This window comes from Meleagris gallopavo, chromosome 15, assembly GCF_000146605.3.
Source record: "Meleagris gallopavo isolate NT-WF06-2002-E0010 breed Aviagen turkey brand Nicholas breeding stock chromosome 15, Turkey_5.1, whole genome shotgun sequence".
NCBI lineage: Eukaryota > Metazoa > Chordata > Aves > Galliformes > Phasianidae > Meleagris > Meleagris gallopavo.
Window position 1 is genome coordinate 807,387 of NC_015025.2, and position 12,102 is coordinate 819,488.

At 49.9% G+C, this 12,102-nt stretch overlaps 1 protein-coding gene across 1 annotated transcript; it reads left to right on the forward strand.

The window, feature by feature from the left end:
- Window positions 1-6: 6 nt before the first annotated feature.
- Window positions 7-11,219, forward strand: LOC104913222 (PH and SEC7 domain-containing protein 2-like). Its single transcript, XM_010718822.3, has 3 exons — window positions 7-109; window positions 8,023-8,511; window positions 9,968-11,219. The coding sequence occupies exons 2-3, from the start codon at window positions 8,141-8,143 to the stop codon at window positions 10,164-10,166; spliced, it is 570 nt and encodes a 189-aa protein (XP_010717124.1). The 5' UTR covers window positions 7-109; window positions 8,023-8,140; the 3' UTR covers window positions 10,167-11,219.
- The last annotated feature ends 883 nt before the right edge of the window (window positions 11,220-12,102 follow it).

Below are 12,102 nucleotides of genomic sequence, written 5' to 3' on the forward strand. Positions count from 1 at the left end.
GCTCCCCTGCGCCGCAGGCACGGAGCCAGGCCCTCGGCAAGGTGCTCCTGCACGGCTTCCTGGGCTCCTCGGGAGCGCTGAGCGCTGATGAGCCGGAGGAGCAGCTCGGGTGAGTGCGAAGCTGCCACAGCACTAGCTCGGTGATGGCTTACGTGTGCTGTTTCCCAGTCCTCCTTGGTCTGAGTTCCGCTTCTCCCTGTGTAACTCATCACTTTAAAAGCTGCAGCTGCTCTCATGGCTGACTGTCTTTTTGCTCTCTTGCTCTGGGCTTCTTTCCCTATTGCAAACGTGGAAAGTCTGTGATTAGAGCCAGCGTCTGCCTCAGATGTGCTAAGGCGAAGGAAAAGGCTGAGGGACTTCTTAGAGAGAGTGATGACTTTTGGGAGTGTCCCACTTGTGATTTGAGCTGCAGCTGCAGCACTTCAGGCAGAGTTCACTGAGATAGCTGAAGTATGTGGGCAGGGCAGGGATGGCAGCCTGCAGCCAGGGGAAGCCTGGGGTGCCCTGGGAGTCCCTGGCAGCGTGGCTAGCTCTGGCAATCCATGGCCAGCAGGACACAGCTTTGCATCCAGAGGAGCATGTCATTAATAAGGGAAAACAGGGCACTGAGCTTTGGTTCCCACTGCTCTTGTGGCTGACGCTGCCAGTGTCTGGGTGGCACAAGGATAGCTCAGTTTCTGCTTTGTGCATGTAGCAAGGGGGTGGATGTGCTGCTGCGTCTGGGATCAGTGTGATTCAGGATGCTGGGAGGTGAGCAGGATGGTGGGAAGTACATAGTGGGGTGATGTGGTGAAACTGGGGGCTCGCCATACCTCAGCCCAGGTGCACCTCAGTGATGCCCCAGCAGCTGTGTGTGAGCTCAGAGCCACTGCAGCGGGGTTAGGAGACGTGGCCACTAGCACTCATTGCTTGCTGGGTGGCAATGGCCAGATGGAGGGGAGGGCCTCTTGAAGAGCCCCCAGTGCCTGCCAGCCATGCAGCACCCCACCATTGCAGCAGGGACCATGCCCTGCTGCTGCTGTCCCAGCTCTGCAGTCCTTCTGTGGTTTAGGTCCTCCTTGTTCAGGTAGCCTTCTCTAGTGCATGAGGCTAGCTGCAGAAGAGCCTACGCTGGCCTTTTTACAGGCACGCCCCAAATTTGCGGTAGAATTGAAGGAATTGGGGTCAACTTCCTGCCTGAAGGCAGGTAGTCACCTCCCAGACCCTCTACTCTGCAGCTGGATGGGTGGCAGCTCAGCAGCTCAGACACATGCCTGTCATCTTGTTCTCAAATGCCTGAGACAAACCACAGGATGCCCCCACCTGTGTCCTCCCTGCTGGCAGCCTGATTTCACAGGACAGCTTTCCAGGCTGGGGGACGCTGAGCAGGGACTCAGCCTCACTGAGGAGACCCTGCAAGTGCCTAAGACTCCACAGGGCCCTGCAGTCTGCGGGGTGGTCACTGGATTGAGGTGGGCTGCTTCCCATGGCATTCCTGCAAGAGGAACATAGACCACAAATCACCCAGGGAGGTGTGTTGTAGCTGCCCAGGGTTGATGGTCACTGTGAATCCTATGGCCTTGCCTGCACGTATCTTCTACCCCAAAATGGAAGAGATGCCACAAGCAGGACAGGGCTGGAGAAGAGCAGGGGAGAATGGCGTTCTAAGAGGAGAAGGTGTAACAGGGACAAGATGGCAAAGAGGGGCATTTGAATCACCACCTCCTGCCTGTGTGGGCTTCAGGCTGAGCCACTGGCTCAGAGCACTGCCTGGAGCACAGCCAAGAGTGTTAGTGGTGCTGGGAAGCTGCGCAGCATGTGGGCTGACGGCAGGCATCCCTAATTCGTTACATCTGTAGCAGTTAGCGACTCCCCAGCAGCAAACTGGTGGTTTGCTTTACCAACAGCACCAGCAAGAAGCAGCAACTCTGATTCAACAGTCACAGCTGAAGGTATTAAAGAGGAATAGGTGTCCAAGGCAGACTGCTTCTATCTGCTGATGTCTGGAGAGCCCGGGGAACCCACCTCCACACTGGTTCCACAAGTACTGTGAGCTACTCTGTCAGCTCTTGGATGTCTGCAATTCACTGTGCTGCAAGGGAATGCTGCTTCATCTGTGGCTCCCCAGCAGACAGCGAATTCAGAAGGAAGCTATGAGCGGTCAGTGAATGCTGGTGCAATCACTGGAAGTGCAATTATTTTAAGGTACTGGGGCATGATCTGGGAGAAGTAGCAGGCCGAGCATTTGGAGCCAATGCAGTCTGACTGTACTCTGCATGAACTGACCATGATCTTGTGCTCTGAACATAAGGACTGGGATAGTAAATAAGTATTCTGGGAAGCTGAACGTGCAGGGGACAAGTCACATATTATATATACTTGAAGGCAAAAGGGCAGCTGGAAAACTTCAGGGAGGCAACTGAAATCTGGGAAACTGGTTAGCTGAGTGCATTCAAAGGTGGTACTTTGACCACCTGTCCATTGGATGGCTGGGTGAAAACCAGCACAGCCCTTCTGTGCCATAGGGAGCTGCCTGCTACACTCGTGTTGCGCAGTGAGCGTGGGTCATGAGTCACAACGCTGACAGAGGGACCAAGGCACTGTAGAATTCATAGTCATCTTCTGTTTTTCCATTTCCCCATTCAAGGAAATAAAGCCAAAGCTCCTGTGCTTGTGCTGCAGTTTGCACTGGCTGAATCCCTTTTGCCCCTCTTTCTGTCTGTCCCATTGGCATGCCAGCACGCTGTCAAAGCCCTGTTCCGCTCCTTGTGGATGTTTTGGCTAGAAGTCTGCCACCTTCCCATAAGCTCCCAGCACAGGCCCTGCTGATCTCAGAAAGTTGCATCTCTGCAGTCAGAGAGCTTTACTGGCGAATGACATTCTCTGCTTTCAGCCCCATTAAAATGTCAAGCTGGTAAATATAGGAATCCCCACCTTTGGCTTGTGATATGTGCTTGGTGCCGGCAGGTTTGGGACTGCTTTTGCGCACACGCTTTTTCCCGTGGCAATGTACAACCATTGTGCATTTCACATTTCAGTAAACAAAATTTTGGAAAACTTTGCAGAAAGCCACAGCGCATAGGCAAGGAAGTCCTGGCTGCCAGCACGTCTTTCTCTGATGGCTCCACCAACACGGCAAATGAGGTTCTACTTTATTACAACTAATTAACCAGTGAGAAGTGAAATATAAACAACTCAGTGCATAAAAATCCAGTGCAGTTCAGCAGCAGTAATAACTGAATGCATAGCTCGGCACGCCTTGCCATAAGCAATAAAACAGCATCTCAGAGATGACTGAGAAAAGCAGCACAGGCAATTAGATACAGTGCTACTTCAATACACAGAAGCTTGTGATTACAATGCAAATAAATATATGGCTCCTTAGTTAAGTAAAGCAATTGCCTTCCCCGCTGTGTAATACTTAAGTGCACAATACTTCCCTGTGGGGAGGCTGTGCTCTGCTCACTCATAAGCAAGGTCTTACCTTATTTCCCTCCCAGTCCAGCGTGGTTGAATCAGATGCAGGTGACTGCCCCTGGGCTGCTCTGAGCTGTAGGAAGCCTGCTTGCCCTTCCCTGGGGAGGGTCTTTCCTGGGACCATGCGGGAGGGATGTGATAGGCTTGTGGCTGTGGATGCTGGAGGCTTGTCAGCATCTGCTGAGCTGTCCCTTTTGCAGCTTCTGCCCTGCTGTCTGCCCTCTGCTGCACACAGCCTTCAGTGAGGCATTTCTAGGAACACAGGACTACTGACTCTGGTGCCTGCTGTAGGAATTTGGGCTCAGGGAATGAACACAGGGCTGGAAAATACATGGGCACTGTTACAAGGAGTTGGGCAATGGGACCCTTCCATAGGGTGCAATTAAGGCTGTAAAATCGTTCCAGTTGCAGAGATGTGGAGTTTTAAAAGTTTCTCCTGGTTCATGGAGGGAAAAAGCTTTTTCTGCACACATGCCTTGCCAATATGGATGGATCTGGGAAGATGAGCAGAGCTGAGGATGAGGAGACCTGAAGCTGCAGCTGGCATCTGGCTTGCTGTATGGCCAGCTCTGGTGGTCTGGGTGGCACTATTCTGAAAGCCCTGAACTCCTGGAAGTAGGATATTATTTGAAGCTACAATTCATGTCAACTTTTAGCTGTTACGGTCCCAGGGTTCAGTTTGCAAACAGCAGCTCTAACAGCACAGACTGCAGAGAGGACTTGTCAGAGAATATGAGAATGAGTTAGTCTAAGCCTGTCAGCTCTGGGGTGTGGAGTGTGAGCTGTGCATGGCTGTGTCTCTCCTCACAGTGCCCTTAGGTGGCTCTGCCCTGCTTGCTGCTTTGCAGGTACTGCCTGTTCCAGCCACAGCTCACCAGGCAGCTGAGCAGGTACCCAGCAGCATGGGGATGGGAAGGCAGCATGGAGTGGCCACTTCACAGCACCTGCTTGAGTTCTTCAGGTTCTTGGGACACTGAGAAGTAAGAAACGTAACAGTGCCAATTTGTCCTCCCCTCTCTGACAGCTCTGGCACGTTAAAAGCAGGAGGCTGTCCCCTCCTTCAGATCTTCCCCATTGTGCAGTTATCTTGCAGATGGCAGGAGAGAAGTCTGGAAGCTGACTTGTTCTCACACCTTGCTGTCACAGCAGGGGAATGTGCTACTCTGTCACTGCAGTCTTCCCTCCTTGCACTGGTTCTCTGCTCATTGTCCACCCTCTCACGCTGTGGCTGTCCTTGGGTGTTTGGTTCTTGGGGTGAGGAGATTACCTTTAGCGAGGTTCCTGCTGTCTTGCGTTGCATGTCTGAATCTGTAAGTGCACTGGCTATAGCAAACAAGGGGGATGACCTTAAGGACTTCTCTGTGTGGAGGGATGCCAGGTCCCATTGTACTGCCTGGAATTAGTGCTTGTGTTAAGAGCTGAGCTCTCGCTGCCCCTGCTGATAAGGATGTTGGAGATTGATCCATGTGAGCATCACCTCTCAGCATGGGGTACCCCATGCTGCCCTGAACCAGCTACTCCTCAGAAATGACAGCAGTAGTTCCCAAACAGGTGTGTTCCCCTTGGTGACAAGGTCATGGGGCCACAAAGTGCTGCAATGATTTTCCACCCTGCCTGAGGCACTGCAGAGCCAAGCTCTCCCAGAAGTGATAACCCTATGATGATATCTCCGGACCAGTAAACTCAGGGCTGTGCTCCACTCACCTGTTGATTGCAAGGCCAGAAAAAACATCATGGTTTTCCCATCTGACCTGCTTTGTAACACTGTGGATATAGCATACACTTATGTGTTTGCTGCATCTTTTCTGAATCAGCCTTGTCTAGCCACATGGTGAGGGGTGCGGTGCTGTGAATTTCAGGGGAGGACACTATATGTTCCTCTTCATTTTGGGCTTGCTCAGGGTCTTGAGGTCCAGTCTGCAGTGCTACCCCTCTCCCAGCTGCCTGCTTTCACAGGCCTTCCAGCCATGCCCTGAACAAAGTGAGGGAGAGGATCTTGCTGAAATGGGCAGTGTCTGCATTTGGAGTGGTTTTTGTGACCAGAGTCAGTAATGTGATCGCAGAAGGAGCAGTGAAATTGAGTGAGGTTTCTGAATCCTGAATAAAGAAGAAAAACAGAACATTTCCTTGAATCAGCTGAGAAGGCTCCTTCCATTCCCAGCCATTCTAGTTGCTGACTGTGCTTTGACAGAAAATGCTTGACAAAAAAATGATTTTTACACTGTACTGAGAGTTTTTCTACTTTGAAAAGTATCAAAATGGATTGTCTTGGCCTTTCTGTAGATACTTTACTGCTCCCCTATGTGGTTAAATGATAAATGAGTGGAAATTAATGACATCTTGTTTGGAAGCAGCAGCAGGTTTTGGGTACAAACCGGTTCCTTGGGGGAAATCCTTTCCAAGATGGCTGGGTATGGCCACAGTGTAGGGGACCAGGCTGTCCCTGCCACCTTCAGCCACTCTGAGCTGGTAGCTGGATTTGTTCCATCTGAAGGGGTCTCAGCTGAGCTAAAGATCTCATCTGGTGAGTAGATCCTGGTGACATGTTTAGAAGTAGAGAAAAAAATCAACAAATTGGAAATGATTGCAATTGCTTTGATTGCAGTGTGTTTTCTAGCATGGGGAAAAGGAAGACCAGATTCTTTCCTTGCTGCTCATTGACCTGCTCTTTACTCAAGAAGCAGCCTTCCCTCCTTGCTGATTGCTTAGCTCTGCGTGGAAACACAGATCCTTTCTGCCCTGGGAGAAGTACGCGCCCAAGACTCTGAAATGGTATAAGCAGAGCTGGAGGGCTTCAGGGCTGCAGTAAGCATCTGCCAAGCATGGCAGTGATGTCCAGGGGTACATCCCTGCCTTGAAACCAGGGAGCCTGTGTCTGTTGGACAAAATGGGCTGCATGCTTCTAGATCAGGGCATCCTTAAGCTGCTGCAGCTGTGAACTGGAGGAATGGGGCTGGCTGTGGGGGCGGACATTTGCTTTCCCTGTTCTCTGATTTCTGCTGCTGGAGATAGGGCTCTATTCCCTTACCTGTCCTTATTTTTGCTACAAGCAATTCCATATGGTGTGTAGCTTAGTTTCCCTGCCTAGAAAGATTGAGCTGTTTTTAAAGTGCATTGAGAAGTGTCCAGACTGCTAGGAGACTCTCTCATGGCTCTGCCGCAACCAGGCCACAAGTGGTTTCCTTCCTCTGTGCTGGAGCCACCACCTCCGTGGCCCCATTTCCAGTTCTTCTGCTCCAGGTGATGTGAAGGTTCCATGTTCTGTAGGGCTGTCACTAACACCTGATAGGAAACATTGCTTCCAGCAGCTGGGCTTGGATGTGCATGGGTACAGCATATCATTCACTGGCACTGGAAACTTGCTTATCCCTGGTCCACTCCCAGAGTTCATCTCAGGGAAATGTATTCTGGTGCACAGTGAGGCCATATCCATGTCACACTGATGGGCACTGCGCTGCTCTCACTCCCCTTCCACAGCGGAAAAAATATGATGAAAAAATCTTTTGAAGAAGAGATTAATATATTATCTATTGATAACAGAAGGAAGGAAGAAAAAAAGTGATACAAAAGCAATCAGATCAAAACCAGAGCAATGCACAGCCAGTCTCTAAGCAGTAGTGACTTTCAGAGACCACCCCCACAAGGCTTTTGCTGAGCATGGATTTGTATGCCATAGAACCCCTATGGACCATTGGGACTGGCTGCCCAGGCTGTGTCCTCTCCCAGTCCCCTACCAGCTCCCAGCCTGTTTGCTGGCCTGCTGGTTCAGGCTGTTCAGGAGGGACCGAGCCCTCCCATCTCCTCGGGGCTCCCAGCAGATGTTTGGCCCAGCTGAATTCTCCCTGTTTGACTGCACTGGGATGTGCCCTGGAATTGATGTCCCTGCATTGAAAGCTAGAGTAGCTGGGAGTTGCTTACCCAGAAGCTAACCTTGCAGGTTGGTGCATTTTGCAGCCTCTGTCACGCTGCTGATGTTGTGCCTTCATGCCACAGGCTGTCTGCAAAGCAGCACAGAGCCTCCCCTGCCTGGGCTCCATCCCCATGGACCTCTCAGTGCAGGGTGCCCTGTTTTTCTAGGGTGTCTGGTCTAAGACAAAAGGCTGAAGATAGAGCATGAATTGCTCCCTAACGGCTTCTGTTTTTTTTTTTCTGCTACAAAGGGACATTTGCTGCCAACATGCAGTTATATGAATTGATCTCAATCTTTAATGTCTTCCGTGTTTTTGATGCTGCCAGAATTGGAGCACTTGAAGCGAGAGAGAACCCTTAGATTAATTCAATTCTGGCAATTGGTCCAGCTGCAAGTGTGAAGCACCAATGTTTCCAGTTCAGAGCTCTGGCTTTTTTAAATAACTGGGTCCCTAAGGGGGCTCATTGCAAAGCTCTGTCTTCTTCAGCTCCGTAGCTTATAATAAAACTGGAAGCAATTAGGTTATACCATAGAGAACTCCCAAGGACCTATGATTGCAGCATCCATTCCTACCTCTTCTCCTGCCCCCTAGCTCCAAGTTGAACAGTACAAGCAATTCCTTGACCATTTTTTCTACATCTCCCCTTCTTGTCCAGGTTTGCTGCTGGAGATGCCAAGCTGAGCTGCAGTGAGGACGACAAGGAACATTTTCAATTCAAAGACATCAGGGATGGGTTCAGCTCGACCTTTGAGAAGATTGTTGAGTCTGACCTTATGAAAGGCACATACTACAGCAGCTTGGACTCTCTGGATGTCCTCTCTCTTACAGATGAGACAGACAGCTGTGTCAGTTTTGAGGCACCACTCACCCCATTGATCCAGCAGCGGGTCAAGGAAAGCCCAGAGCTCTTGGAGCAGAAACTGGTGGCCCAGCAGAGAGAATCCCTTCACCACATGGCTGCTGATAAGCAAGAGCAGGCAGCAGCAAAGCCAGCGGAGGGGGATTTTGGGAGCCCTCTCAGGCACTCAATTACCAGCAGCAGGTCAGAGAATGTGCTGAGCCGGTTGTCCTTGAAAAATATCCCAAATGGGTTCCATGTGGAAGGTTCAGAGGAAGACGCCACCAAGATCATTAACTCCATCAGGTAGGGCAGGCTGAGAATTTCTGGGGTAAAGGGGTCTTTGTCTTATGGGGTCCCAGCCCAGAAACAAGGCTCATAGGACACAGTGGGTGGAGATTTTTCCACTTTTTTTCCCCTTGTGCCTACTCTCATGTGTTGTCATGGCAGAGAGACAAACCACAGGACAAACTTTCTTATCCATAGGCTGAGAACAAAGCCGAGGACCACATGGCACTAGATCAGCCATTCCCCAGTAGATCTGTGTCTGTCTTTCCTGCTCTCAGACACAGGGCCCAAGGATGAACATGATCTGCTGGGTCCTGTAGGAGCCTAAGAAAAGCCAACGCTCAATCGCTTTGTGCACACGTTTGCTCTGGAGGGCACCAGCATTGATTTGCTTACACACAAATCTCACCTGCTCTTACAGCAGGCCAGCACTGCTGTAGGAAGAGCACTGCCTTGTCTGCCTGACATCTACCAAAATCCATGGCAGGTACAGTCAGCCAGGCACACTTGCAAATATGCTCTGAAAAGCAGGGTGAGCCTCAAGGTTTCATTTAGGTGCCTTTGTAGAGGTCTCCCCAGGAGCTCTTGGCAGGCAGCGAGGACATCAGTGGAGATGTCACCCGCTGGGCCAGCTCCAAGCCATCGTCCCCAGGATGCAGCAGGGGCTGTACTGCAGATCCGTGCGGGAGCCAGGAGATGGGCAGCCAGGCCAGGAGAGAGCCAGTACATGGGATTATGTCCAGCTAATTATTGGTCTTCTGTGAGTCACAGTGCCCAAAAATGTGTGAATAAGTGTCAGAACTGGCCTGAAATGACATGGCCTGGCATGAAAACAAAGGGATGCAGCCCCACCTATGTGGTGCCACTGGAACACTCAGAGTGTCATCTGTAAGAATGGCTGGCCATCGTGCCATCTGGGGGCAGCGGCTGGACAGTGACATCAGGTCTGGTGCCAGTCCCCTTGGCATGATGCCCTGGCGGCCCAGCCACAGCACTTTGCACAAGTTCAAGTGCATTTTTTCACCCTCAGCAAATAATCTGAACCTAAAAGTGTATCACCTATGCCGAAGGTTTCCTGAGTGTCAGCAGCTCCAAAAGAGGTTGGTATGCCTACAACACAGACTAGAAGGATATATGCTTCTGGCACCTTTGCATCCATTCAGGACAGCTTTTCATACCATGTGGGGAGTGGAACCTTAAAAAAGGGTTGAGTCTCTTGCTTTGAATGTCCTCATTTCTTAGCAAGAAATAATTTCCTCTTCCATCTTTTTCCTACTAGTTTGAAATTAAACTATTTGAAATGCATCAAAATGCATTTCTGACCCGAAATGAAATAGGATTTGCCCAACGTCCAGTTCACAAATGTGTTTTTTGTGTATTTTTTGGTTAGGACAAGAAGAAATCAAAATGTGTTTTCTTTGGGTTTCTTCAAGTCACACTGCTGCTCCTTGAATTGTTTCTTGTTTCTGTGTAGTGATGCCAGCTTGAAAGACGCACTCTCAGACTCTGACTCTGACATGGGCAGCACGGAGCAGCTTGACCAGGGAAGCACAGACACCTTGGCAAATGGCTGCAGGGCAGACAGTGAGGCTGCGAAGAGGTTGGCCAAACGCCTCTACAACCTCGAAGGGTTCAAGCGCTGTGATGTGGCACGACAGCTCGGGAAAAAGTAAGTGGTCTTTGGTGTAGAGCCAGCCTGGCCAAGCAGCAGACCAAGGCAGCATTGAGCATGGCCACGAGAAAAACATCTGCGGTGGGGAGGGTGAGGCAGTGTGAGCCCACAAGAGTTGGATGGAGAGTCAGATACGCACCAGATGTCCAAGTTACCTCAGCTGGTAGGTTTGCCAGGATAAGGCAGAAGGGAAGTGAAAGTGTTTATTCAAAAGTGGAGAGATACAGTGATTTGTAAAAGAGAAAGAAACAGTAACAAAGCAACAAGCATAGCAGTGGCATGACTTTAGGATGCCAGTGGGTGCGAGGGCACCAACTCCCCATGTATTTCTCCCAGGTCATGTATAACATTGCTTGTTTTTTGTATGTCCTTGAAATGGCTGACTGCCATCCAGATTAGCAAGACACAACTGTCTCTCAGCAAATACCCAGGCTTCCATTAGCAAGGATGGTCCATGATTCAACTTTGTCCTGGGAAGGAAGGAAGGAGCTCGTGAGTGATCTTCTGTAGCAGCTTTTTGTATCTCCTGACAGCATGCTTGTTCTTCTCTCTTGGTTCTTGTAACAGATGCAATTCTGGTTGCTGCTGCCTCAAGCCTAGCATCCTTCTTTCTTGCAAATCTTCTATGCCAGCTGGGGATCTTCCAGACAACAAACTTTTAGCATGGCGGCGCATCTGAGTGTGCCCTGTTGCTGGTTCCTGCCATCCTCATGCTGCAGGAGCTGTTTGGTGATCCACAGCTGGGACTTGACACGTCCATTAAAAAAAAACAATTTCGGTTTTGATAGGCTGAATTTTAGAAAGCTGGAACACTTCCCAGCACAAGACCTGGATAGAGCTGCAGGCTCTTGGACCAGGCAGGTGGATTTGCAGAGCAGGAAATGAAGAAGGTTGGAGATAGGTGTATTTTAGGCTTGTAATTACATTTTTACATTTCTCATGTAAAAACAGCCTGTTTTTGTGGGAATAGAGTACATTTAAGTGATGCGTTCATATAAACTGTATGGGCCAACAAGGAGGATTGTTTGAAAAGTAAAAATCTCATTTTTAGACTTTGCAGCTCATTCAACATCTTTTTTTATTTTTTATTTTTTTTAATTTTTTGTAAATACTTTTTCTCAATTTTCTCAAAAATCCCAATATGCTCATCATTGTCAAGCAAGTATGAAAAGTTTGATGACAAGGAAGCAGAGGTTGGATATCACCAAATAGTTTCTTTCCAGCTGACAGTATTATGTGATGTTAACCCTAAATGTAGAAATTATCTTAGTCCCTCAAGAGCATGTATTTTGGCAGCTGAGTCTGTCTCGAACTACTCCAAAAAGGGACGGATCTGGGGAGGCACGTGGGAAGACACGATGGGCTGGGGAGATGCAGTCACAACAGGCCGGTGTAGACCACTGCTCACCATTCTGTCTGAATCCTGGGCTCGTGAGTCCTGGCCACCAGCTAGACCCAGTGAGCTGAAGGATGGGCAGTGAGCCGGTGGGAGAGGGTGGTGAAAGGGATCTCCCACCTCCTTCATTCTGCATGACTGTAGGCCCAGTTAAGAATCTGAGTTAGGATATAGTCCCAGTGTAGGCTATGGAGACACCTCAAGAGCAACTCAATCCACCTGAGATCTGGGCTAGACTATAGCTTGCTGCTTTGTTTTAGTTTTTGGGAGCCGTGGACAAGGCCAGCTCCTCAAGTCCAGCTCGATGTTAAGTGGGATCAATCAGATGTTTTGTTCTCCCCTGTTGATTACTCTTGTGATGAAGTGCATGGCTGTCTTTGGTGTGTGCCCTTGCAGCTTGGAAAGCAAATGCGATCCTAGGCTCCATGAGAAGAGGGGTTTGGCCAGCAGGGACAGGGAGGTGATTGTGCCCCTCTGCTCTGCTCTTGTGAGGCCCCATCTGCAGCACTACATCCAGGTCTGGAGCCCCCAGTACAAGAAA